The 27,735-nt window shown below is 46.4% G+C and overlaps 1 protein-coding gene and 1 pseudogene across 1 annotated transcript in view; both read left to right on the top strand.

The window, feature by feature from the left end:
• The window catches only part of ZDHHC2 (zinc finger DHHC-type palmitoyltransferase 2), a 64,099-nt gene extending 37,004 nt beyond the window's left edge, over positions 1-27,095 (top strand). The window contains exons 11-13 of the mRNA XM_054989584.1: positions 1,261-1,370; positions 19,421-19,495; positions 19,662-27,095. Of these exons, the coding sequence (XP_054845559.1) occupies positions 1,261-1,370; positions 19,421-19,461 (151 nt within the window). The 3' untranslated portion in view covers positions 19,462-19,495; positions 19,662-27,095. The remainder of the gene's footprint in view (positions 1-1,260; positions 1,371-19,420; positions 19,496-19,661) is intronic.
• On the top strand, positions 18,668-18,767 carry LOC129337189 (U6 spliceosomal RNA; annotated as a pseudogene).
• Positions 27,096-27,735: the final 640 nt, after the last annotated feature.

The raw sequence follows: 27,735 nt of genomic DNA, 5'->3' as shown, positions 1-27,735 counted from the left end.
CCCAGAGACCACTTCCTTCTAATATCAATCCTATACCCTTTTCATTTTTCATATTTTAAAAAATGTTTGTTTAGAACACTTACCTTTCATTTCCTTAGTGTAGCTCAAAGAGGGAATAGAATGTGATGAATAGAAGAAAAAAATTAAGGGGGAGGCAGGAAAATTGAAAAGTAATTATAATACCCTAATTTATCTCTCGTTTCTCACATCTCACGGTAGCATCTTTCAGTTTGGCCCTTCTTCAGCCATCAGTATCTTGCTGGTTTGAAAAACAACTGATGGCTTTAATAATGTTCAGCCCCAATGTTTCTCTTCCTAGGCTTTAGCCAGTGCCACTGCGTTCTGCTTATGTAGCCTAAAGATCTGTTCTGTTGAGTTGGTCAGATATCACAGACACGAGCATTTTGCTTCAGGGATCGCTTTTATAGTGTGCTTTGTACAATGCCTCTTTATTTGTAGAAACTAAAAAATACAAGATGGCTTCCTTGATGCGTATTCAGTTCTTGCAGCTGCAGGCCAGACTCCATGGCATTCCGTGGCCGCAATCATCAGATGCCATGCCAGGCGAAATCTGCTACTCATGTGATAGTTCAGTAATTAGTTAGTCGAAACACAACCCAGGAAACCTGCTGTGATATTTTAAATCACACTCCACGTGGTCAACACTGCATGCCCCGGGGCAGTCATCACCAGGGCTCCGTTCTTTGAAAGTGGACAAATACGTAATCATTCGTTTTTCACATTATTCGCATCTGCTGTGAGTTAACATTATGCAAAATACAGGGTAGATCGTTGATTGTGTAGGTATCGCAGTTGTGGTTTGTTTGATAACGGATAAGGCAACGTAGTCAGCCTGTCTTCAGCCGTTTAAGTTAGGATTATTATTTTCTGAGCTTTTATTCACCTGGGTTTCCTGTGGTGTTCAATTGCTTGCATTAACTTTGAAAAAAGATTGCCATTGTTTGATAACATGAAGGTAAGTCTTTTTCTCTGTTCTCTTTCTTCAGCAGTCAAAAATCTAAGTCCATTTCTTGTATGTAGCTCCCTAACACTAAAGATTTGGTTATACATATGTATGAGTTTCATATTACAAAAATGTAAAAACAAAAATCCTACGTAGTAATTAACTTGGAATAGTTATGGGATAAAAAGTTACCTTTTGAGTAAGTGAAATTTCTTGCTCTGTTACCATGGTAGTCTTACAAGATACATTCATTAAGACCTTTTGCTTCTTTTTCATAATTTGTCGCTTTTTAATAGTGAGAATCATCATTTTCCTGCAAAGCCATTAAGAGATTCCCAAAGCCACCTTCTTACAGACACTCATTCTTGGACAGAAACTAATGCAAGTATTGAAAAGAACAAACTAGGTAAGAGTTTAACTTTTATTCTATGCTGAAATGTTTTTAAGTGTGGTTTATAGGCTTTAAGACATCAAATTTAATTTTAGTTAGGAATGAAAAAAAGTGAATTCTTGTATGTATCGAACTGCATACAACATGAAGAGTTTTCATACTTCATAGTAAGTTCAGTTTGGTATTTGGAATTAAAAACTGAATTTTAGTAAAATCTGAATTTTAGTAAAAACTGAATTCAGTAAAATCCAGGTATTCTGAATCAAAACAATGAATACTGAATCAGGTTTGGAATACCAAACTCAGTGTTACCAAATTAATTCTGTAAAATTTGGTAACACAAGTTGGGCTCTTCCTCTGCTGTTTCCCTGCAAAGAAATAGCAGTTCCTGCCTTTTCTGGTGGCGGGGGGGGGGGGGTCATTTTTCAACCAAATCTACTTCTGACTGTCCTCTAAAGCCCCACCCCACAAGTTTCATGAAGATTGGATTCTGGGGGGCAGTTCTGTGCCCCCAGCCACTCCTTTTTTTCCTATGGGGAAAAAGTCAAAGCTGATTCTCACTGCAGAAACACACTGGAGCAAGGCTGCCATGGCCACGGCACACTCCCAAATGCGAGCTGAGCTCATCCCAGAGGAAGCCCCACAGAAGCAAACTGAAGCATGGGAGTGGAATCCCCCCCAGAACCAATGTGAAGTGAAGGAACCAACATAACTCCAGAAAATCACATCTCTTCCAAAAAATAAGCAGAGAATTGTTTCTTCCTACCTGCACCACTATATTTCTTGGCCAGGTGGGCAAGAATAACACAATGGTCAAGCGTAGATCTATCAAGCTATTGCCTCCCACTCTGTCTCCTATCAGCGGGGCACAATATGGGTTGCTGCACCCTTGTAGGAATAGTAACAAATCATACGCCAAGTCATGTGCCCACCCCTCCCTTCTCCTGATGGATTGTAGGGAAGGATGAAGGAAATCCCGTCCTGGGATAATAGGAATTATGAGCAGAGTTTTATGCCTCTGAATTGATTTTATGATCTGTGATTTGGGGTCTTAGAATTAAAGATGATGTCATCGTCTATTCTTTGAGTCTATCTAATTCTTTATTTTAAAAAAGTGGGCTCTCAAGTATGATATTATAAGGTGATGATAGACGAGAAGGAAATTCATTCTTTAATACAGTGATTAGCAGAACATGGTCACGGTCTATGTGATCTCCTACATAAAAATCCCAAACATGCTTTCTTAATTTGGGAGAAACAATACCAATATAACACTGCTTTCTTGAACAGAGCTAAATGTATATTCACCAGACGAATTGCGTGGTAAGGACCCATTTAGGATTAATTTATCAGTGGGAAAGATAAAATCAGCCAAAAAAGATCCTGGTAGAATTAACCTGTAAGTCTTTGTATAAGGGGAGAAAACATAAAAATAATCATTCAGATGGAAACCTGTGGCCATGCATGGAGACAAGTCATCCTTCTCAATCCTAGCATTGATGTCTCCTGCTGTGAGAAATTCTGCCAAAGGGTTTTTAGTCTCACGAGACACTATAGACTCCATTCAAAATATCCCACTGAGCCAAGATCAGCACAGTGGCTACAAGGGGGTAAAGACACATTTATAATTAAAAGACAAAAATCAATTAATTTGAGTAAGATTGCTTGGGCAAAAGGGAAACAGCAGGGTAAAACTGTAGGCTCTGAATGTAACTGCACCAAGACTAAGCAACGCAAACCCGTTCTACAGAAACCACAAAGCTCAGTTATAGTGGCAGAAGAAAGAAAGAAGAGTAACCCTCGAATTGTATCTCTCTTTCTGCCTAAGTTTTTTATCTAGAATAATGTTGAAGCTACACAGAAAGTTCAGAAAGTCAGTCACCAGCTTTTTTCTTCTATCTAGTTATACTCCAAGACAATATTTTGAAGGCTAGGGCCCTGGGTTTTTTATTGGTTAATCAGCCTCATTTAGGTTATCCAGAGACACATCTTGATCAAAGAATTTACTGCCATTAGTATTATTTTTAGGAGGACAGGCTAAGGATGACACTTGAGGTACAGAGACAAGTTTATCTGGGGGCCATGTTGGGGCTGAAAATTCTGTGTTGTAAGTATTAATTTCATTGTCAGTCTTCTGTGCGAAACAGTAAAAAGTCCAGTGGCATCTTTAAGACTAACCAACTTTATTGAGGTATAAGCTTTTGAGAACCACAGCTCTCTTCAACAGATGCATGGTCTTCTGTGCAGTCCCACTGTGTATGCACAGGCCAGCCGATTGGTCGGTTCTGCAACTTTAAAACTGTAGAGGGGGGGTGCCTCCCCCCCCCCCCAAGTACATGCATGCTTATTTCCCGCTGAAACAGACCATGCTTTGGGAGAGGTGACACCCCCAACCCTCAGTTCCTTTTTCTCCAATTGAAGAGATTCATCTATAGCAAACTTCCATTTTATTGCTGTGCCGGGCCTTCTACGTTGCTGGCTTTCCACCAGAATGGAGAGGAGAGCAGTTTAGAGAATTTGTAAGTATGACTGTTAAAGCCCTGTTCAAAAACTGCATGCCGTGCAGCGCTGACTAGGGCAGGTGGACATTCTTTCTGCCTCATCTGCTTAGGGGAAGGACACACTGCGAGTGCCTGCCTGCACTGTCAGGTCTTCACTCCAAAACCCCACATTGAGAGAGCCACCAGACTCAAGGCAGTCTTATGGAAATGGGCGTTTTCGGCTATAAGTGGCCTGACGGTGGAGTCCTCTGCCCTAGTGGAAGTTGCTGACCTGTCAGATTCGACTCCAATGAACAGCTCAGATCTGACACTGCCTCCTTAGAGCCCACAATGCTCCAGGTGCAGGGACCTTTCAGAGCCAACAGCTAGAGCTTCGTTCTCGGCCGCAACTCAAATCTAGCTCCTGCTCAGATCTGAACCTTGAAAAGTGGAGATCCTCAGAGGTGATTGAACCCGCTCCAGGGGCTTTGGAGCCTTCCAGGAAGAGGGCAAAGACAAAATCAAGGCATGCCTCCAGATGAATGGAGGGCTCTGGCGGCGGGTGACATTTTTTTTGTTTTTTTGTTTTTTTTAATTCGATTTAATTACCGCCCTTCAGGGCAACTTAATGCCCACTTAGAGTGGTTTACAAAGTATGTCATCATTATCCCCACAACAATAATCACCCTGTGAGGTAGGTGGGGCTGAGAGAGCTCCAGAGAGCTGTGACTGACCCAAGGTCACCCAGCTGGCTTCAAGTGGAGGAGTGGGGAATCAAACCCGGCTCTCCAGATTAGAGTCCCGCGCTCTTAACCACTACACCAAACTGGCTCCCCACACTCTCTTGTCCCACTCCAAATCTCCAGCCTACTCTTCAGAGGAAGAAGGTGAACTGACTCATCTCCCCTCAGAACTGACACATTGGGTGTCCAGAAGGATCCCATACCAGATAGATTCCCCACATGATACCCCCATGATAGGCCTCTACATTCTGGGGTCATCTGGGGATATGCATAGCGTACAGAGTCGTTCAAATCAGTATCAGATCCTAGGCCATATGATGCCTTATGATGATCAGCTGAGGCCTTATCGATGCCCACACTCCATCCTGAAGTTGTAAATGGCATTCCACTTGTTGGAATTGAAGCCGGAACCATACCCCACAGATTGGAGCCCAAGCATCCCCTCCAACCCTTCCCCTAATGAAACAGTGGGGAACAGAGAAACAATCTCTCCCACTAATGACTTCAGCAGAACAAATGTTAAGGATGGCCAAATCCATGTCTTCCGTGGAACTGAAGCCCAAACACAAGATCCTTCAGCACTTGTACTCTGGGTATCCAGCTAACATCGCATTCCGCATGACTGAAGGGTTCATAGAAGTGACGTGAATCTGTGCAAGAGACCACCCTCAGTGCCACCTTCCATCTAAGAAAGCTGATGGTCTCTACAAGATAAAAGACAACAATAGCTCCCTTTTGTCTACTCATCCACCACCTCTTCAGGATCCCCACTCTACGGCTGCTGACAAAGAGCAAAAAAAGATTGCTGTATTGAGAAAGAAGATGTTTGCATTATCAGCACTTAATATAAAGATACAGAGGAGTTAGCCGTGTTAGTCTGTAGTAGCAAAATCAAAAAGAGTCCAGTAGCACCAAAATTGGTTAGTCTTAAAGGTGCTACTGGACTCTTTTTGATAATATAAAGATAGCAACTTATGCTGCCATTATGGGAGCCTATCAGATATTTCTAATTCTATGGTAGCCTATAACAACCATTTACTGAAGGACCAAAGAGCACTGGCCAGCATCATATAGGAAGAAGCCATTAGGCTTTCCATGCAGCAAACCAGTGCTGGTCGGAATGTGGCAGATTCATCAGCAAGGGTCCTAGCATTGGCTGTGGTCATCAGAAGGCATGCATGGCCACGGTCTACCGCTCTGTTGATAGACACAAGGAACAGAGTGGAGGATATGCCATTTGAAGGCCAAACCTGGTTCTCTGCTAATGCAGATGAATACTTGTTGCATAAACGGAATGCCTGCCAGATGGCCAGATCGTATGGAACCCTACCACCCTCTCACCAGTCAGGGCCCTGATCCTTTGGCAGACAACAGCAATATAGGGGACGTCAATTTTAGATACTACCACCAGTATCAACAGTATCCTCATAATCACTCAGTACCAACAAACCAAGGGCAATATCAGAGGCACAACCCTTCACATAAACTGAGACAAGGTAGTCAACCAGCCCCCAAATCGGAAGCAACTATTCTGACTTGGAGAAGGCAACCCAGTGAGGTTTGGTGACAAGCGCTCCCAGTTTTCCTCGGGATCGAGGTCCATAACCACAGATATTTGGGTCTTGGGAATAATGCAAGAAGTTTATAAAGCTGAATTTGAATGTTCCCCACGTCGGAGTCTTTCTCATAAATCTCTGCACAGTGCATCTCCCAAGTTGGCTAGCGAACTGCTAGTACTTGTTGCACAGCCCTTTCATTAACAAGTCCCAGAATCTGAGTCAGAGTTGGGATTCTACTCTAGATTTGTTTGGGTTGATAAGCAGGAGGAAGGATTCAGATCAGTCTTAGAGAGAATGAAATAAATCAGTCAGGGTATGCAAATGCAGGACGGTGACTCTCCCTGCGGTCTTCCAATCACTGCCCCCTCTGCCTTGGTTTGCGGTCCTTGATCTGAAAGATGTCTATTTTCACATCTCCATCCATGAATCCCATAGGAAGTTTTTGAGATTTCAGTTTGAGGATCAAATTTACCAATACCAAGTCCTACCCTTTGGGTTAGCAACAGCTCCCAGGGTATTCGCTAAATGCGTAGCCGTTGTAGGAATTCAACAGTGCTCAGTCTCTCCATACCCAGGAGCCCTGCAGGATCAGATTGGACTGATAGTAAGAACATATCGCTAACTAGGTCTGGTGATTAACATCAAAAAGTCCAATTTAATTCCTTCTGAAAGAGTTCAATTGATAGGTGCAATTCCTGTTTTAATAAGGCCTCTCTCACACCAAAGAGAGCACAGATAATAAAGTCCCTTATATGCTCTGTATCAGGCTGCAAATTTCAATCTGCACTGAAAATTCAAAAGCTCTCAGCACTGATGTCAGCAACTACAGCCATGACGCCTTTAGAGAAGCTACACATGACTTCAGTTGTGGTTCCTTTCAGTCCACAAACCAGAAGTGCACTCCCAGGCTAGAAAATATTCTGCTCTGTGAGTGGTGGTAAAATCATTGGAATGGTGATTGACTGGTTCTCTCCCGTTGGGAGGGAGTGAGTTTGGTTCCCCCAGATCGAGCAGATTAGTTTATTTCACTCACAAGTGGTTACTGAAAGGCTGTTATATACAGCCAGTGTTCAGGCAGTGGCGTTTCCCAGAGATAGACCTGTTTGTCACCAGAGAGAACAGCAAGGAACCAATGTTCTGCTGCAGAGGAGGAATAGAACCAGAATCTCTAAGGGATGTATTCCAGATGATTTGGTCAGCATTGTAGTCACACCGTTCTGGCCATGTCAGATGTGGTTTCAACAGCTGCTACTAATGACCAAGGGTCAGTATTGCCACCTGCCTGTAGTTCCAGGCCTCTTGCTATGTGGAGGGTGAAGTATCATGACATACCCAGACTGAATCTCACAGCGTGGCTGATCTTACGGTAGTCGATAACTTGCTAGTAGAAGTGGCGGAGGTTATCCTGAATGCTAGAAAACCTAATACTAGGCTATCATATGCCCGTAAATGGGATTGATTTGTGAACTGGGCAAGGGATAAAGGATTTAACCTCTATACTGTTTACTTGCCTCCATCTTAGATTACTTTTTAGGTCTGAAACGAGGAGATCTATCCATTTCATTGGTTAGAGTTCATTTGGCAGCAATATCTGTGTTCTAAGTCCCAGGAGACAAGAAAACAATATTTTCCCCCTACTTGTCAAAATTGTTGCTTCAGGTTCTTAAGGTCTTTGTAACATGCTAATTGTGCCTCACTGGGCACTCCAGCTAGTACTAGCAAAGTTGATGACTAAGCCATTCAAGCCTTTATCTATGTGTCCCCTATGGATGCTAGGATGCAAGGTGACATTTTTAATGGCTGTTTGTTTGGACAGGAAAGTAAGTAAGCCAGCAGCAGTAAGAATGGATCAACCTTTTATTAAGATCCACCCAGAAAAGGGGGTCGTTAGGCCAAGCCTTGAATTCCTTCCCAAAGTAGTCTCTTAGTTTCATACGTCACAGGTGTCAGACTGTGGCTAAATAAGGCACTCACTACAGGGTTCCCTTTAGAAGCAAACACAAGTCCATTGTTTGGAAAAGGAAACTTTACTGCAGAAAAGGTCCATTATAGTCCACTGTCCTGAATAGGAGAATCAGGATGGTACATGATCATTGTTACCAATGAAGAGCAAGCATAAGATACAGAGTAACAATACCCATCTGGATCAGCCTCCCCCCACAGTTCTCAAAACAACATCTCTCAGTCCTGGGAAGCTGCTCTCCTTCAAGGCCAATGCTTGGTGGAACGGTGTTAGACAAAACAGTCTCCTCCGGTGGGAATGCTGCCTGGGAACTGGTGCACCTGGGAAGAGAATACTCAAACACTAGAAGCATTAGAAAATGGAGTCAGTACAGTTTAGATATACACTGGACCTGACATTCTGCCCCCCTTAAAACAAATCCCCCCCTGGCTTATATGGATAGCGAGTATGAAAAGCTTTGGTTAATCTGGGAGCATGAACATGTGCAGAGTTCACCCATTCATCGTAACCAGAATCAAAGTCCTTCCACCTAATGAGGTAAAAAAGCTGATTTCGTTTGAGTTTAGAGTCCAGGATTTGTTGTACCTCATAGTGTGTTTGGTCGTCAATCAACGTTGGAATGGGTGGAGCTCTGACGTGCCATTTGTTGTCGGTGGGAGCTCTTTTTAGAAGACTGACATGGAACGTATCATGCACATGGCGCAGGTTTTTGGGCAGAGTTACAGCAACAGTCACTTTATTTATTATCTTGCGCACAGGAAAAGGTCCTAGGAATTTCAGAGCGAGTTTGCGGCTGGTCTGAGCAAGTCTTAGATTTTTTGTGGAAATATACACATGATCTCCGGGTTGTAATTCCCATTCGGCCGCACGATGGCGGTCTGCGTATTTTTTGTAATCCAGTTTGGCTTTGTCAAGGTGCTTCTTAATAAGATCCCATTGCTGCGCCGCCTCCCCCCACCACGAAGATACATCTGGCAATTTAGAGGAATGGAGAGGGGGGGCATCCAACGGGAAGGGATTGAAGTGAGTCCCGTAGACAATTTTGAAGGGGGCCTCCCCCGTTGAAGCGTGTACACTGTTGTTATAAGAGAACTCGGCCAGAGGGAGAAGGTCCACCCAATTATCTTGTTGAAAATTAATGTAGCAACGAAGAAACTGTTCTAAAATTTGGTTTGTTTTTTCGGATTGCCCGTCGGTTTGTGGGTGGTGGCTTGAACTGATGCCTTGTTCAATATTCAACATTTTCAAAAGCTCCCGCCAGAAGTTGGCAACGAACTGTCCGCCGCGATCCGAAATCACCTTGGACGGAAAAGAATGTAATTTTACGATGTGTTTTAGAAACAAATCTGCTAGTTTTCGAGCGGAGGGTATAGCAGTACAGGGGATAAAATGAGCTTGTTTGGAGAACAGATCTACCACCACTAAAATGCAATTATGTCCTTTTGAGATAGGTAGATCAGTGATAAAGTCCATAGATATTATTTCCCAGGGTCTGTTTGGCGTTTCCAATGGTTGCAGGAGACCCGGAGGCTTCCCTTTTCTGGTTTTGGCGCTGAGGCAAATAGGACAGGAACTAACGTATTGGGAAATGTCTTTGCGCATGCCCGGCCACCAGAATTGTCTTTGGATTAGGTGCAAAGTTTTCAGATACCCATAATGTCCAGCAGTGGGAGCGTCATGACAGCGCTGCAAAACTTCCAGTCTGAGGCTGTCTGGGACATAAAATTTGCTCCCGGCTAGCCAATCCCCTTGTGGGGCTTGGGTTAGTTTGCTTCGCGGAGCCTTATCCCCCTCCTTCTCCACCTCAGTTTTAAGTTTCGATTTCCACTCTTGGTTGGCCGGGAGGGGCTGCTTGGCACGGCTGCGAGTAGTCACCACGCCCCCAAGTTGCGTAGGCGAGAAGACAGTGTCGACAGTCTCCTCCCGTTTGCTCTTATGTTGGGGCATGCGCGATAGAGCGTCCGCCAAAAAGTTAGTTTTGCCTGGGAGATAATTTAGAGTGAAGTTGAATTTGGAAAAGAATTCCGCCCATCGCAATTGCTTGGCATTCAGTCTGCGTGGGCTTCGGAGGGCCTCCAGATTTTTATGATCTGTCCAGACCTCGAAAGGGTATCGCGCCCCCTCCAGCCAATGTCTCCAGTTAGTAAGGGCCGCTTTTACGGCAAAGGCCTCCTTCTCCCACACATTCCAATTTCTTTCCGCCTCCGAAAATTTTCTAGACAAGAAAGCACACGGCCGCAGCCTGCCATCCTCCCCCTTCTGCAGTAAAACCCCCCCTATCGCCGTATCGCTGGCGTCAACCTGTACTATGAAAGGGGATTGTTCGTTGGGGTGGGAGAGGATGGGTTCCGTTACAAATTGCTTTTTTAGACAATCGAAGGCCGTTTGGCAATCGGGGGTCCATTGCAGTTTGGCAGAGGGTTTTTTAGCTTGGTCCCCTTTATCTTTGGTTTTCAGCAAGTCTGTTAAAGGGAGCGTGATTTGGGCGAAATTTGCTATGAAGTCTCTATAGAAGTTGGCAAAACCCAGGAAGGATTGCAGTTCTTTACGGGTGGTGGGTTTCTGCCAGTCCTGGATCGCCTGTATTTTGGCTGGATCCATTTTCAGGCCTTCTTGGGAGATACAATACCCGAGGTAAGTGAGTTCGGTTTTATGGAATTCACATTTGGACAGTTTGATGGGCAGCTTATTCTTCATCAGGGTGGCTAAAACTTTTCGTACCGTTTGAATATGTTCTTCCTCGGTGTCTGAGTAAATTAACACATCATCAAGGTACACTACCACCCCTTTGTACAGAAATTCGTGTAGAACTTCGTTTATCATGGACATGAATACGGACGGGGCTCCCGTCAAACCAAAAGGCATAACTAAGTATTCATATTGTCCGAGGGGCGTATTAAAAGCGGTTTTCCACTCATCCCCTGCCTTGATACGAACGTGGAAGTAAGCATCTTTTAGATCTAATTTCGTAAAGATCTTACCTTGGGCCACGACGTTGAGAAGGTCTCGGATGAGCGGTATAGGATAGGCGTTGTTGGTGGACACTGCATTCAAGCCTCGGAAATCTGTGCACAGTCGAAGTCCCCCATCCTTCTTTTTCACGAAGAGGACTGGAGCGGCGTGGGGGCTAGCGGCTGGGCGGATGAACCCTCGTTGGAGGTTGGTGTCGATGAATTTCCGGAGCTCTTCGCGTTCATGGAGACTCATGGGATAAAGTCGTCCTTTGGGCAGTGAGGCTCCGGGTAAAATTTCTACCGCACAGTCCGTTCGTCGGTGCGGGGGTAGAGTATCGGCTTCCTCTTCAGAGAAAGCATTTAGAAAAGGCCAGTACGGTTCGGGTATTTGGTTGACTTCTTCTTGGGTGAGAAGGGCCTTTTCTTTATGAGTCGGATCTTCGCCCCAGTTTTGATTCCAACGGTGATTTTTGCAGTTGGTATGACTGAAGGTAATACATCCTTGTGCCCAGTCTATGTAGGGATTGTGATCACACAGCCATTTGCTGCCTAAAATTAACGGATACTTGGCAGTCGAGCTGATGACAAAGGACCTCTTCTCCCAATGTTGTCCCATGCCTGTGATCACTGGGATGGTTTCAGTTGTTACAGGATTCATGTTGGTACCATCCATTTGCTCAAAGATTACTGGGTTTTGTAGATCCCGAGTTGGTAGGACTAGTCCATTGACTAGAGCAGGGGCAATGATGTCTCTTGAGCAGCCCGAGTCAATAAGAGCTTGCACCCGAATATGCATCTTCCTCTCTGGGTTGATTAGAGTCACTGGCATGAATAAGATGGACCCAGGCGGCCGGTTCCGTGCAGGGACGGGCTTAGGACGGATCTGTCGTTTGGGTCCTTTCACGACAGATCCATTTCGTTTCCCGACTGGGGACTTTCTGGATTAGCTTCTGCGGTTGGGGAAGCGGGATCGTATTCCATGACTTCTTCCGCTTCCAGCCCTCTCTCCGAGGCTGGCCTTTGGGAAGCGCCACGGCCTCTATTTGCTCGGGGTGCTGGAGTCGGGCGTTGGAGCGTAGGAAACGGAGCAAGGGTTGGACGCCGTAATTGGAGCGGAGGTCTTTGCACAGGCCGGTAAGGGCATTGTGCTGCAAAGTGACCAGCTTGTCCGCATTGCAAACACAGCCCTTGTTGCCATCTAGCATCTCTCGCTCCACGGGTGGCGTAGCTAGCTCCCCGTGTTCCCCTCTGTAAGGTCAATGATCTTCTTTGTCCCGTTTGTTGTTGTTGTTCAACCAAACGGACTTCCAACATGCGATTTTCTACTTCGCAAACAAGTTGGATCCACCCTAACAACGTGGGGGGATTGTCTTGCATGAGAGCTCTGTCCAAAAGTCTCGGGTTAAGGCCTTGTTTGAACAGAATAATCTTGGTGGACTCCTCACACCTAGGGCACTTGGCTGCTAATTGCCGGAATTTTGTGACATAGTCTCTTGCTGACATGCTGCCTTGTTTGATGGCTTGCAATTCTGTTCGGGCCCGGGTTTCTTCTAAGGGGTCTTCATATTGCGCTCGGATAGCATCCACTAACCCCTGAAGAGTATCGAGTTCTGGGGCCCCGACATTGTATAGTCCTACATACCAGTCTGCTGCTTTGCCCTGTAAACGAGATCCAAGATGTTCGATTTGACTGGCCTCACTGCCGAAGAGGTGCCCCCACCGGTTGAAAAACTGTACCACTTGGACTAGGAAAAATCCCAATTTGGATGGATCCCCATCGAAGGTGGCTTCCAGCTTCACCCAACCCATCGGGAGTTCCTGTCTCGGAGCAGGCGCTGGGTAAAAGTCCATCGGCAGTCTTAGTTGCGCCTGAGGAACAGGAGGAGGTAACTGGAGTCTCGGTCGGGGCAACGGTGCCTGCTGTACGGGTGGCGGTTGAACCGGCGGTGCCGGCTGGGGTTGGGCTGGTTGTGCGGGCGGAGGTTGCCGTGGTTGCTGTGTCGGGGTTGGTCTTGGTTGGGCCGGAGGCTGTAGTGGCAGGCGAGCAGGAGGCGGCAGTCTCGGTCTGGCCGGTAACACGGGAGGCGTTAGTGGCAGCTGTCGAGGTGGAGGAGGTTGGTGTGGGAGAGTGGAAATCGGCCGCTGAGGAGGGGGTTGAAGGTGTCGTAGTGGTGCAGGCCGTCCCGGTTGGTTCGGGGGTGGTAAAACGGGCTGGTCCTGGGGCTGCTGCAATGGTATGAGCTGCGGTCGAGGTGAGAGAGGCCGCAGCGGCGAGGGTTGAACCGGTGGAAGGCCGCGCGGGCTTGCCCCTCCGGGTGTTGTTAATCTGGGAAGCAGCGGCTGGCCTCTTGGCGCTGTTAGACCGTCCCCCGTAGGTTGCCCGGCGGGGACAATGTCTCGCGGTTGACGAGGGGCTCCCTCCTCAGATGGAGCCGCGTGTGCTCCCGCTTGGTCCGGCCGGACCGTTATAGAAGAAGTAAGAGGGGGTCTCACCGGTGTATCACTGGGCTTTTCTTCCCCTTCCGTAGGCCTCTCAGCGGGAGTCCCGTCTGGCGGCACATCCCCTGCCTGGTTAGGAAGTTCGGTGGGGGTCTCTCCGGGTGGCTCAACCGGGTCTCCCTTGCTCGGTGGAATTTCCTGCTGTGCTGGAAGTTCCTTGGGTTGCTCTCCCGTTTCGCCCGGATGGGTGTCCCCTTCGCCGGTAGGTAACGGCCGCTGCTGGACATTCTCCATCGGATAGGAGATAACACTTTGAAGGGTAGCTATCTGTACCGCCATCTCTTCAGGGGACAGTCTTTCCCCTGCTCCCATTGCCGAAATTAAATGGATGGCATGAGCCAAACTTTCTTCCATATCCATCAGTTTAGCTTCTAACTGTTGCATTCGACTTGCCCCCGGTTGCTCGCTTATGGAAGCCTCATTCGTTGCACTCACCGGGGACAAGGGGCCCCAAGGAGGAGGGTCCCCTTGGACGACTCTCGATCTCGCAGCTAGGATTCCCTTGGCCATACCCGTCACGGCCGAGATGCTGGTATCCACCGCATAGGTGCGACCTTGTATCTGCTCCCAACTTTGTTCAGGGATCTCCGTTGGCTCTTTCCACGAAACAAGTTCGGAGTAATCCCAACTCAGGGCGCCGCGGCGAGACGTGTCCCCCTCCGCCTGTTCGGACGTCCTGTTCCAATATCGCCATGGTTGGCTGCTGTCTAGCTCCGGGACGGTTCCTAGGCTTCGGCGCCCTTCCATCGAAACTAGTGGATGGAGTCCACCTGCCCGACGCTCTCTGGTTTCTCGGGGTCTGGCTCCCCACTCCGACGGGGTGGGTACCGAAATCAAAGGGAGAGCAGTCGCTTTCGGCCTTGCCCCGAGGTTGGCTTCGGTCTCGGCCCGAGTACTGAGGTCGATGAGAGGCGGGGTGGAAGTGGAGGCTCCGGTTCCGTTCCCGGCTGCTCCCAGCTCCTGGGAGTCTTGGGCTTGCACGGGTTGCACAGGTTGATTGTCGGGAGACGCATACGGATCAAACAAAGGATCCCTGTCCGGGACAACCTTGGATTCCGCTGGGCCCGACTCAGACATGATTGGTAACAAAATGTCAGACTGTGGCTAAATAAGGCACTCACTACAGGGTTCCCTTTAGAAGCAAACACAAGTCCATTGTTTGGAAAAGGAAACTTTACTGCAGAAAAGGTCCATTATAGTCCACTGTCCTGAATAGGAGAATCAGGATGGTACATGATCATTGTTACCAATGAAGAGCAAGCATAAGATACAGAGTAACAATACCCATCTGGATCAGCCTCCCCCCACAGTTCTCAAAACAACATCTCTCAGTCCTGGGAAGCTGCTCTCCTTCAAGGCCAATGCTTGGTGGAACGGTGTTAGACAAAACAGTCTCCTCCGGTGGGAATGCTGCCTGGGAACTGGTGCACCTGGGAAGAGAATACTCAAACACTAGAAGCATTAGAAAATGGAGTCAGTACAGTTTAGATATACACTGGACCTGACAACAGGAACTGATACTCTTTGTATTTTTCCCATAACCTACTTCTGAAGCAGAGAAGGCCCATCATACTCTGAGTAACACTCTTTTGCAAGAACTGTACTGCTCCCTTTAGGTCAGGGGTTCAACTGTTTGTTATTCAGGCACTAAGGAAGGGAAAGGGGCCTCATCACAAACCATTGCCAGATGGATAGGTCAAGTTATTAACAGGCCAGCTTTCTTTGTCCATTGGACTCACACTCAACCAGGTTTCCAGCATCGTCAGGAGTACTCATCAAGGGTGTTGCCTCACAAGATACCTACATAGCTGCAACAACCTGCTGACACCTTCATAAGACATGATCCCTTGGACATCTACAATAGAAGCAAAGCAGCAGTGGGTCAAGTAGTTCTCCCTCTGAGTCGGAGGACATCCTGGGTGTTTCCCACCGTCCAATCGGGGAGGCAGGAAAGTTGATCTTTCTTCCTCTTCCTGTGGAGTGTGTGTGTGGGAACACCCCCTCTCTGACCAGTTCCTTTCCTGCCTCAGGGGAGAGCAGTTCTGTTTTTAGGCTAGCTCTTCACTGCCTTCCCTACTAACTTCCTTCATACGTTCTATACCTTTCTTCTTCTTCTTCTTCTTTCCTAACCTTATTTCCTTTCTACTCCAACTCTGTTCTTCTCCTTCTATTTCCCTCCTTTTCTGGGACTATTCAAGGAGAAGACCAAGGAGAAGATGGCCTCGGCCGAATCATCCGAATCGGAGGACAGCTTCTTAGAGAGGGCGGGCTATTCCCTAGGGGCTGTCTTACCGATGGCGGGAATAAGCCCAGCCGGCGCCAGCTTGCCTTGCGAGGCTGAGCAGCTCCCCGGCAAGAAGAAGACTGCAGAGGAGAACCAGCCCTCTAAGAAACGGCCCCGTCTAGAGCAGAGGGAGCCTCGGGAGTTCCGTGCACCAGAGCCAGAAGGCTCATTGCAGCGCCGACGGAAGGAGCTCCATTTTGGTGGCAAAAACCGGCGTGGGTAGCGTTTTCCCGCCTAAGCCCAATGACGCGCTTCCCAACCTCCCAGCGGGAGAATGGGGTTTAATTCAATGCTCAGACGTCGGTAAAGACACTCAAGAGACTCAAGTAAGTGCCGCCTCTCTTACTATGCCCCCTGAAGTGATGTCCTTCTTAAGACAGACGACGAGGGAGGAGATTCTCTGCGCAATTCTGAACGTACACAGCCCTCTCGTCCCTCTTGCTCCATGGGTTGCCAGGATCCCCCGGGGGCCTCTGGCCATACTTCATCTTGGCCCACCAAGGCTGCAAGAAAGAATCCTTCCAGCACCACTTTAAATAGAGCAAGGGGCTGGCTAGCTGGAGGAAGAGCCCTCCCCTAGTGAGGACTCTGATGTTGGGGACTTCCTACCAGAGGAAGAGCAAGATGACGACTCTGCTAGCACAGAACGGTCAAATAGACTATTCCAAGCAGAGGATTACCAATATCTTCTGGCTAAAACCCTATCTGCTCTGGACTTACAAGAGCCACCTAGGGGGGAGGACGACCTGGCTCCTAGGGACCCCATGACCAGGCCCGAGGGAAATAGGGAACTTTTCCCCAGATCAGAAGAGAGGTCCAGGGTCTTTCCTTTTCCCGAGTACTATGAGCGACAGTTGAAAGCTGAGTGGGCTGCCCCAGCTTCCTGTAAACACTTTTGTAACAATGTTAAGGAATTGTACTCTCTTCCTAATTTTGCCACCGAGCTCCTGCAGGTACCAGCTATTGACGCCCCGGTAGCCGCCCTGCAATCCCAAGGCCTCCTCTCCGAGGATGGACAAGGTACAATAAAGGACAGTCTGGATAAAAAAGGAGAAATAGCGCTGAAGAGAACCCACGAGGCGCTTGCCATGGCGATCAAAGCGTCGGCCATAGCATCTACAGTATCAAGAGCATCGGTGGTCTGGGTCAGAAGAATGATCCAGCTATTGCCTGAGAACGACAAACGCCTCCTAGAGGGGGCTAATAGGATCTTAAAAGCTAGCACATTCACCGCAGATGCCACCCTTGATGCGATGTCTTTCTGTTCAGAACGAGAGTGGCACAATCTGGATGTGCGCAGGACACTCAAAGCATACATTATCAGAACAGAGGATATACGCAAATCGGACTCGCTTTTCGTTAATGTCTCTGCGCCTAAGCTAGGACAGCGCATGTCTTCATCTTCCATTGCCTCTGGCATCAAGACCTGCACCAGCGAGGCATACAGAGCTCTCAAGATGGAGATTCCGGCCGGAATTACTGCTCATTCTGCCAGGAGTGCAGCAGCAAACGCAGCCTTAAGGAAAAATGCCTCTATCGAAGAGATTTGCAGAGCAGCAACCTGGTCCTCGTTTCCCACGTTTATCAGACACTATCAATTGCATACGTACCCGTCGGTGGACGCAGCCTTTGGTAGAAGAGTTCTGCAGCACGTCGTAGAGGACGAAGATCATATCCCACCCGGATCATAAAGGGACTGCTTTGGGAGCACCCAGGATGTCCTCCGACTCAGAGGGAGAACGGACCTTTGGATACTCACCGTGAAGGGTCCTTCTCCTCTGAGGTAAGGAGGACGTCCTGCCCTCCCGAGCTCTTCGTCCTCCATCTGTTTTTCTTACCTGTCTCTATATTCTCTTCTACCACTGCACTACTGATCCCACTTACGGGGTATTTCTCTGTTGCAATTGTTCTGTTTAAGACAGTGTTTCAGTTAGTCAGTTGTGACAATTATCTGTTTGATAGTTTTTTGTCTCAGTTCTATAATATAACAGGGTGACTGAGATACTGACTGCTGTGGGGAGTACACCCAAACTGATCAGAGAGGGGGTGTTCCCACACACACACTCCACAGGAAGAGGAAGAAAGATCAACTTTCCTGCCTCCCCGATTGGACGGTGGGAAACACCCAGGATGTCCTCCTTACCTCAGAGGAGAAGGACCCTTCACGGTGAGTATCCAAAGGTCCGTTCTTCAGTCTTTGTTCCACTGAAGAGCCCACCTCTCCTCGGGTAAGTGGCTTCTAAATTCCATGTAGGACTGCACAGAGGACTGACAATGTAAACAAGGTTGCACCTACCAGTAACTGTTGTTCATTGAGATCTTCTATGCAGGCGCGCACATCCTTCCTCCTGCCCTGCTGTATGCTGTTCACTACTTATTTGGAGAGTCCAGTGGCTCAGGAGAAACTGAGGGTTGGAGGGGCCACCTCTCCCAGAGCATGGGTGGTTCCAGTGGGAAACAGCATCGCATGTGCTCTGGAGGGGAGGGACACCCCCTCTACAGCTTTAAAGCTGCAGAACCTACCAATCATCAGACCTGCACATGCGCAGTCCCATGTGTACCTGCACATAAGACCTCAGTGACCAACAGTTACAGGTAAGCGTAACTCTGTTTTCTCTCTGCAAAGATTTAAAGCTGTCCATAATTACAAGGACATTATTATTATTAGGCTCATGAGCAGACAATTCTGTCACAGACTCACCTTCATTAGGCATTCTAATTCTTGTTTGGCTGTCCTTCTATTCCAAACTAACATCCAACAAACAGTGTTCACGTACAACTTCAGCTTCAGGCATTCTCAAATAAGTTCATACTTTCTGGATTAAAATTGTTGCTTAGGCAGCAAGTATACTAAAATTGGAACTATACAGCAATTAGTATTATCCCTGCACAAAGGTAACATGCAAATTCGTGAAATATGATGTAAGCTCAGTATTTCTTACTAGAGAAATTATTACTTTAACCATTTATTCGAGTCCTCTGATCTCTTGACCATCTGATTCCTTAATGACACCTTATTAACCTATTGTGTTTTTTAAAGTGACTTAAAAGCCGGGTAAGAGCTGATAACAGAGGCGTCAGACCAAAATATCTGAAAGACTGCCAATTCTGCCCCGTATTTGCCATCCCACTCTAATTTTTAGAAGCATTTTCCAAGTTCCCCCACTTTCAGAAGTTGAAGTGGTGGCAGTTGGACACAGGGCCTTTGTGGTAGTGGCTCCCCAGCAATGGAAATACTCTACATAGACATGCAAGTTCTGGGTGCCTCCTTCACAGCTTCTTCAGGAGACATGAGCAGTGATCACTGCTATCTGTCACAAATACCGAAGCAGTAAATTGCCATGACTGGGACCTATTGCTTGGTGTTTCTCTAGCCTTGTTTATTTCTCTTGAAGCATTATTCCAATTTTTCTCTTATTGGCACTGTTCTGTTTTTCTTGTATACATGACCCAAGACAGAAGTCACCTGTGAATTCAGGATAACCACAAGAGAGAGAGTTTTCTTAAGACAGAATTCTTCTCATTTGCTCATTTTATTTAAAAAAAGAACCATTGCTTAATAGCGTTGTTTTGTTTTTCAAAGGTATGAGCAATCCTGCACTAACCATGGAAAATGAAACCTAGCCCATGCAAATTAAGAGTATCCTGGCTGTTCCAGGTAAGTTGGTGGTCGTCCTTCTAAACTTTGGGCTGTTTGGTAACCTCCGTAGAGGCCATAACTCTAATCTGACATGTAGATGAAGAGCCTGTGAGGGCTTGTCAGGCACGTCCCTCCGTTCTCATACTTCCTTTTCAAACCAGTGTGTTTCAATGGTTTCTTACAGTTTGGAATTGTTGCTGAGAGGAAGAGGGAATCTTCCACAACATCAGCATCCATCAACTAAGCTGTTCAGCCCACCGCTGCATGGATGGGCTCAGAAGATACTTCAAGACCTAATTTAGCTGTCTCCGTGTCATTGCTTGAAATACAAGACCTGTTGTCATCTTTTGGCGTGTATAAAAGAATGTTTTGGTTAACACAAAGAATTGTTAAAATACACAAGGAAAGTCCTCAACATTACTAGATGGGAAAACAGACTTTCATTAAGACCACTTAATCCTTAGCGATACAAGGGGTGTTTTTTGCATTACCATTGATACTTCAGGTATGTATAACCTGTCTGTACTCATGTAGCAATTCCTCATTCTTTAAATCTTGCCTCGGTTCCAGTTGCATGCTTATCCGTATAGCTGGGAATACATAATTAATTTGGATCCGTTGATCAGGTGGCTTGCTGTTTAGCTAATGATCAGACTGTATTTCAATTCCTGCCTTTCCGCAGAGTTAGCAATACAGTTTTATATTAACCTCAGATAGGTTGGATAAACAGGGAAGACTTATCATAATTTCCCCCCTTTCCCATTTACACAGATTGTCTACTTAATGAATCCTTAATTCATACTGGAGAAGCAAAATCATATACACTGAATTATGTGTGTCTAAGGGCACACTGTTAAAAATATCAGAGCATAATTTTTTTGAAACTGTAAATGTGCAACACCTAATTATTTGGTATCCAACCATATTAGAAATATTTGATACTCTTTATTTCTTGAGAACCCTGGGTATTAAAGCCTTTACCTAGGTTTGTGCCTTTTAAGAGGCTGATTTAATAACACCACTCTTGTCAAAATTTGACTCACTGTCCTTAAATTGTAGCATTCTTCAGCATTACCCTGATGATATATATACAAGATGTGTGTTGTCATGTGGTAGTCATACTAATACAAATTTTTATGGTTCTTATAACACTGAAGAAGCCAAGAGGGACTTGCAGAGAAACTGTTTAAATTGAACTAGCAGTTGTGTAGGCCTTCAGGATAGCTTTTGTAGAATCAGAGTTCTGAAGCCAAGGAAATTTGCAGTGTTACAAACATACTTATATCAGTGCCTTTGCATGCACCATATGTCAGAAGAAGTGATATAGATTAACATATCACGGTTTACATAAAATGCCAGGTGTTGTTCATTTTATTTGATTCCGTTCACATGATTAAATTATTAGCTAAGAGCCTAAGGTGATGAAATCATACACCTCATTCTCAGGCACAGTTGAAATCAGGAATCGTAGTTTTTAAAGTTGGTTTGGCAGTCAGGTTAGATTTTTTTCTATACATAAAGTACAACATAAGCTGGTCATATGACTTATTCTGCATTGACTGCGCATCAAGTGCAAAAATCTTCAAAAGCATGAGTAAGTTTTAGAACATCATGTCTGACAGGATTACAGTTTTTCTACTATTTCAGAAAACCATTCTTTTTTATTTACACTTCCTTTTGCAGCACAAAGTTGATAGACTTTGATTCTTATATTAACATGATTCTTTTGGGTTGACTTTAAGATCCATTTGAAGGAGATGGCATGACATCTCTATAGCTGTAGGATACTGGATTTGGAAGGTCTAATTTCCAGCATTTTAATTCATACAAAAGGTTTGCAGACTCAAATCACCAAAAGTGCCAGAATAGGACTCCTTAAGAGTGGGATATTTGAGAACCTTGTGTGTGGTAGCACATCGTTCTACACAGTATATGTAGGCATTTTGCAGCTGCTAGTTTCCATTGCATACTCTTGTATTTTCTTAATGTTACTATTAATTTGCTCCTCTATTTCAAGCTTGGAAGCAGTCAGAAAATCATAGGGATAGAATGGAGAAAAACCCGGTGCTCAGTCATAATGTACCTATTGTGTTGTATGTGCTGGTTGCAGGGCCGCCTTTCATACTTATCTGTGTTCCTTATAATATGTATAAAGTGAAGTGAAAAGGCTTAAGAAGCTGGGATTCAGATATTCATGTAACACATTTATTACAGATAAAATATGCCTGAAATAACAGTATTTTTTAGTAAAATTCAGAGGACATTTTAAATATGGCTATCATCGCTGCTTCATAGAAAAGAACGGTGCTTGCTTATATTCTGTCTGGTTATACATTTTTTCTCCTGAATGGGAGGTCTAGGAAGATAGGGTTCATGAAGAATATAGAGAGTTCATATAGAGTTCATATAGAGAGTTCATAGGGTTCATAAAGAATATATAATGCTGCATTATAGCAATGGGCTTTTTTTTTCTAGCTGTCCTCTTGTTAAGACCTAGAAGGCAGACAATGAAGCTTGGGGACACAAATGATTCCTACATCTCAAAGCTGAACATATGGCAGAATTCTGTGGCCTTCCACTGGAAGCAGGGGACAGCACTAACCCTCTACAGAGACCTGGGGGGCGGGGGGGGGCTCTATAGTAGGAACAGGATTCCAGACAGCCTTTATAACTTACCACATAGGAAGGAAAATCTCCTTTATCAGTTATGGGGGGTGGATACTATAGCTTGGATCCAAGGTTTCTGTCAGTGTCTGGTGGGGAGGTGTGTGTTATCCCTGTCCCCCCACCCTCACCGTGGAGAAATACTGCAGGGAGCGTGGAAGGAGCAGGAAAGCTTGATTGCACTAATGGAAATGCCTTCTAGTAGCAGAGACAAAAGGTTGTATCCAAACTATAACGAGTTCTCTTGCTCAGTCACTCCATGCTGCTCCGCGTGAACGTTCCAGTCCCATGCAGGTAGTCTGGAAGAGCCCCATGTTTCACACACTTTGTTTTTACTCTCGCTCATACATACTTCACTATGTCCATGTAACTGCAGGAATTAAATATGCAGGACCAGTTTAGGAACTGTCAGTCCCATTTTTTCATGTAAAGATTTTTCTTAGTCTTAAAATTGTAACAAGTTAAAGCCAGTAAGTTTATGAACATATTTTGGACCCTTGCTTGTCCTACTTTCTAGTCGCTCTTTATCAGCACTGAAGCGAAGCCAACCCTCTAGCAGGTTGTCCTGAGACTTTGGAACTTTTTGAAAATGCCCACAAATGTATTAAAAGCAGAATAGCTTTATTTTTGGATACATCTACCACTTACAGAAAAGAAAACATGACAGATTATTCTTTCCAAAATAACCAATTACCTCAGTACACTTGAATGGTATTTTAATGCCATTTGAACATAATTTGAAATGAAATATGAACTGACAGTAATACTGCTAAATCTTTCCAGGTACTGGTAAAATGTAGAGCAATTGTGATTCATTTTAATGGGGGTGATGGTTGCACAGCAGAGAAGTGAGCTGATAAGCTAGGAAGTAGCTAGGAAATATTGGGGAAGTGATTGCATCAGACCAGGAACACAGATCAATGACTTTACCCCATGCAACAAATAAAGGGTGTCACTTACTGGCGTGCCCGTACTGCACATAGGCTCAGGTGTGGCCCATACACAGCTTCCCACAACCAAATGAACAGATGAATCAAATACTGTCTAACAAAACTAGGTAATATACTAAATCTGTATTTGCAAGAAAGTCAGAGTCCCTTGGCGCAGCGGTAAGCTGCAGTACTGCAGCCCAAGCTCTGCTCATGACCTGAGTTCGATCCTGGCGGAAGCTGGGTTCAGGTAGCCGGCTCAAGGTTGACTCAGCCTTCCATCCTTCCGAGGTCAGTAAAATGAGTACCCAGTTTCCTGGGGGTAAAGCGTAGGTGACTGGGGAAGGCAATGGCAAACCACCCCGTAACAAAAAGTCTGCCAAGAAAACGTGGTGCAATGTTCCCCCGTGGGTCAGTAATGACTCGGCGCGTGCACAGGGGACTACTTTTAGCTTTACCCACTCTCCTAGTATATAAAGCTGCTGGATAGATGTTCATTTTCATAGCTTCTGTGCAGGCACACATTGAGGACTGCACACACGCAGGCCAGCCATGGAAAAGATTTCCAGAGGCTGCTAGAAGGCTAGGAGCACCCCCCCCCCCACCCAAACCATCCCATGACCAAGAGGGGCATTATTCCCCCAGTTCTCTTCTTGCCCCTGCAGAGAGAGGATCTCCACCGCTGTTCTGTTTTCCCCCCTCACCATGTTCTTGAGGCTGGGGAGATTATATATCTTTAAAAGATTTTTAAAAATAATAATTCTAGAGAAGAATAAAACTACATTGAAGGGGGAAAGTTGGTTTTCCTTTTGTCATGGCTCCAACGTTCCCTAAAGGCGCAACCTGGCAGAGCCTCCTGAGAGCTGGCCTTCCTCGTTTGAGGAGAGGGCGGCATCCCGGTCCCCGGAGGCAGCGTATTAGGGCGCTCCTTTCCTGCCTCTGCAGAGAGGGGAGGGCTCCGCGGTTCTCAGTCCTTTCCCTGCCCCTGCGAGTGCAGAACTCTGCTGGGGCTCTGACTGCCTTTGGGGCTTTTTGCTCTGCAGAGCTCCGTAGGTCATTTCCCCCCCTTCCTAGTGTATTTTCCTTTCTATGTCTATGTTTTTTTGTAGCGGGGGGTGGGGAGGGAATCTCACCTGCTCTACTCCACCTGTTGTAGTAGCTCTCTGGCAGAACTGCTGCTGCCGTGTCATCTACATTTCAATCCACTGGAATGGAGACGGCAATTGTGCCAGAAAGAGACCTTGGAGCCATTACCTAACAATGTCCTCCACTACAACATGGACTCGTGCATCAGACAGTGCAGCCTTTGGGCTGTGAGACCTTCAGCAGGCGGTGTAAGCAGGTCAAAGTCAAAGCCTCTCACAATGGCTTTTTCTCAAAGGCTGTGGCTTTGTGGCGGCTTGATCAAAGGCACCTGTCCCCTCTCTGGCCCTCTCGGGGAAACCTACAGGTGTAGCTTGACAGAGTCCTTGGTTCCCAGGCTCTCTCCCAAAGACTTCACCTGCATGCCTGCCTGAATAAAGTCCCCTAATCTGAGGCTGAAAAGCCAGCCTGAGTAATGGCTCCTTTCCCTCCTTGGCTGTGTTAGCTCTGAGGGGAGACACCCGGAGGCGTAGCTTAACAGAGGCCTGGGACCTGAGGCGGAGAGGCTTTTCCCCAAGGCCTTTGGAAACATGCCTGCTTGCCTCAAGGGATCCCTCCTCCTCCTCCCAGGCCGTCCCTGGTTCCCAGGTGAGGTCCCAGGAGGCAGGAGTGAATGCAGCTGACGCGGTGACATAGCAGCCAGGAACCCTCAATGAAGCGATTGGGGCTCCCCAGCTGCCTCTGCTTCTAAGTAGGGTTGCCAAGTCCCCGAGGGGCGAGAGCGGAGGAGGGGGGAGTTGCAGGGGGAACAGGAAAAAGGAGAGGAAACGCTCACTAGCCCACAAGCCCACAAGCCTGCACTCAGGCAAGAACCTAGTGGGCAAACGAAGAGAAACCGCCAGGTCAAACAAACCAGGTACGAGCTACACCCTTGGTATTACCACCTGCTTACTCCCCACAGAAAACTCTGTTGGCTCCTCCTGTTTGCTTGCTTTAGATCTCCAGTTAGGCACCACATCATATGACATTCAGCTCGTTTCAGACACCTCCCAAATGGGGTGGAGAGCCCACTGTCAAGGATTACACGCTAGTGGCTCATGGACAAGAGCTGAGAGAAAATGACACACAAATCTGTTAGAAGGGCAGTCAGATTTGCCTTGATTTCTTTTGCAGCTCTCCTGCAAGGGGGACAAGAGCGTTGGTGGCTACAGACACCACCACGGCAAAATTTTACATCAGTGAACAAGGGGGCACACAATCCTTACCTCTCATCAAGGCAGCTCAGATATGGCACTGGGCAATAGATCACAATATCTTGGTTGCCATCCATGTTGCAGGCTGATCTAACGCAGCTGCAGGTGCCCTTAGCAGAACATGTCTCCCGTCACAAGTGGGGGCAATCAGCTGTGGACTTGTTTGTTTCCCACCACAACTCCAAATGTCAGCTCTGTTGCTCTCTAGCAGCAATGGATTGCTGTTCTTTTCAATTTACATGGCAATACACTCTCTTCTATGCCCCCCCATCCCTCTGTTAAGGAAAGCAATTCCTAAGTTAAAGTGGACCACTGCACCTGTATCCTAATTGCACCTTTCTGGCCATGGAGAATCTGGCTCTTCACCCTGTGGCAGATCTCTAAAGGAGTACACACTCCTACCAGAGGAAGAGGGCCTCATTCATACAGACCTTGCCTGCACCACAACATAATGGCCCCATACCTAGCCACATGCTTTATACAATTACTCTTAAAGTGTGGCCGAGGTGTTACTGTACCTGAAAACCATCTACTAGGAGATCTTACGCCCAGCCACAAGCACGAGGCATTGCCTTGCTTCAGTCTGCTGTGCAACAGCATCTCTTGCTTCAGTTTGGTTCTGTTGGACTTCCTCTGGGATGAGCTCAGCTTGCATTTGGGCGTGTGCCTTGGCTATGGCAGCCTTGCCCCAGTGTGTTTCTGCAGTGGGAGTCAGCTTTGACTTTCCCCCCATAGGAAACAATGGAGTGGCTGGAAGCACCTGGTTCAGGGGACCCATAGGTTTGGACGCCAGGATCCAATCTTCCTGAAACTTGGAAGGTTTTTAGAGGATAGTCAGGAGTAGGTCCCCTGCAAATTTGGTGGAGTTTGCTTGAAAAATTCCACCACCGCCCCCGATAGCCCCGATATTTTTATCCATAGGAAAGTGACTGCAGGCACCTTCTTTGAGGGCCCATAAAACTGGGCCCCGGGGTCCAATCTTCATAAAACTCAGGGGATCTTTAGAGGACAGGAGTAGGTTCTTATCAAACTTGGTGAAGCTTGGTTGAAAAAGCCCCCCCACACACACACCAGATAGCCCCAATGGCCAAATTTTATCAATTTGATAAAAATTCAGAATTCCTATTTTTTTGTATTCAGAATACTCAAATTTTGGTATTTTAACCCAAATTCCAAACTGAACTGCATGTCCCTAAGGCAGTTGTACTAAAGAGCTGCCCCTGATATCCACAATTCAACTGGGAGCTGAATTGTTTGGTCAGGTGGCTCAGAACCTGGTACAAAACTAGTGACTGTACCTAACTATCACGAGTTTCCTTACACACACCAAATTTCTTGACGGTGTCATTGTTGGAGAAAGGTAGACATGTTTTTCAGAATCATGAATTATTTGAATGTAACAAAGCCACCGCAGAAGCTGGCATTCCTACCTATTGGTCACAGGAACATCTCAGCCTCCTGAGTTCCTGGAAGTTATTGCTTATTAGTAACCATGATTTGGCATAGTTGTTAATGCGTATTCGAATAAGGGCCCCCTTCAAGGACAGCTGAGAGTGCTTATGTAAAATAGACATTTAAGGACTGGCTCAGACTGTCGGTGGTTCAGTAGATAGGATGCTGTGGGCATTATTTATTGTTCTAGTCAGGGCTTTTTTCTGGGAAAAGAGGTGATGGAACTCAGTGGGTTGCCCTTGGAGAAAATGGTCACATGGCTGGTGGCCCCGCCCCCTGATCTCCAGACAGAGGGGAGTTGAGATTGCAGTGCGGAGGGCAATCTCAACTCCCCTCTGTCTGGAGATCAGGGGGCGGGGCCCCCAGCCATGTGACCATTTTCAAGAGGTTCCAGAACTCCGTTCCACTGCGTTCCTGCTGAAAAAAAGCCCCGGTTCTAGTCACATTCTCAGATGTTTTGTACATGGAGTTGGGGGGATCAGAGAGAGATTTAAGAACCTCAACCCCTCACATAATAGTTTCCAGGGCTTGGTGCAGTGTTTTAAAAATACTTGAAGGATTTTAAAATATTGCTGGATAGAAGAGTACTAAAAGTATAAACCTTCATTTTCAGGGTTTTTTAAAAAGAGCGGTATTAACTTTCATAATTATAACGTATTTATTTACATTATTTATAGTCTACCTTTCTCATGGAGACTCTAGGTGGACTACACAGTGTATGGGGTAGTGAAAACCAACACCAGCATCATCAAATGTATTTCAGGAGAGTTTGTGTCGAGCATCTTGAAAGGTACTTCGGTTTATCTTTTTAAAAAAATAGTGTCAGCAATGCAGGAATACTGCTGTATCAAGCTCTGTTAACTCCCCCCCCCTCAGC

Source organism: Eublepharis macularius, chromosome 10 (genome assembly GCF_028583425.1).
Source record: "Eublepharis macularius isolate TG4126 chromosome 10, MPM_Emac_v1.0, whole genome shotgun sequence".
Taxonomy (NCBI): domain Eukaryota; kingdom Metazoa; phylum Chordata; class Lepidosauria; order Squamata; family Eublepharidae; genus Eublepharis; species Eublepharis macularius.
This window is presented reverse-complemented; position numbering and strand designations above follow the sequence as displayed.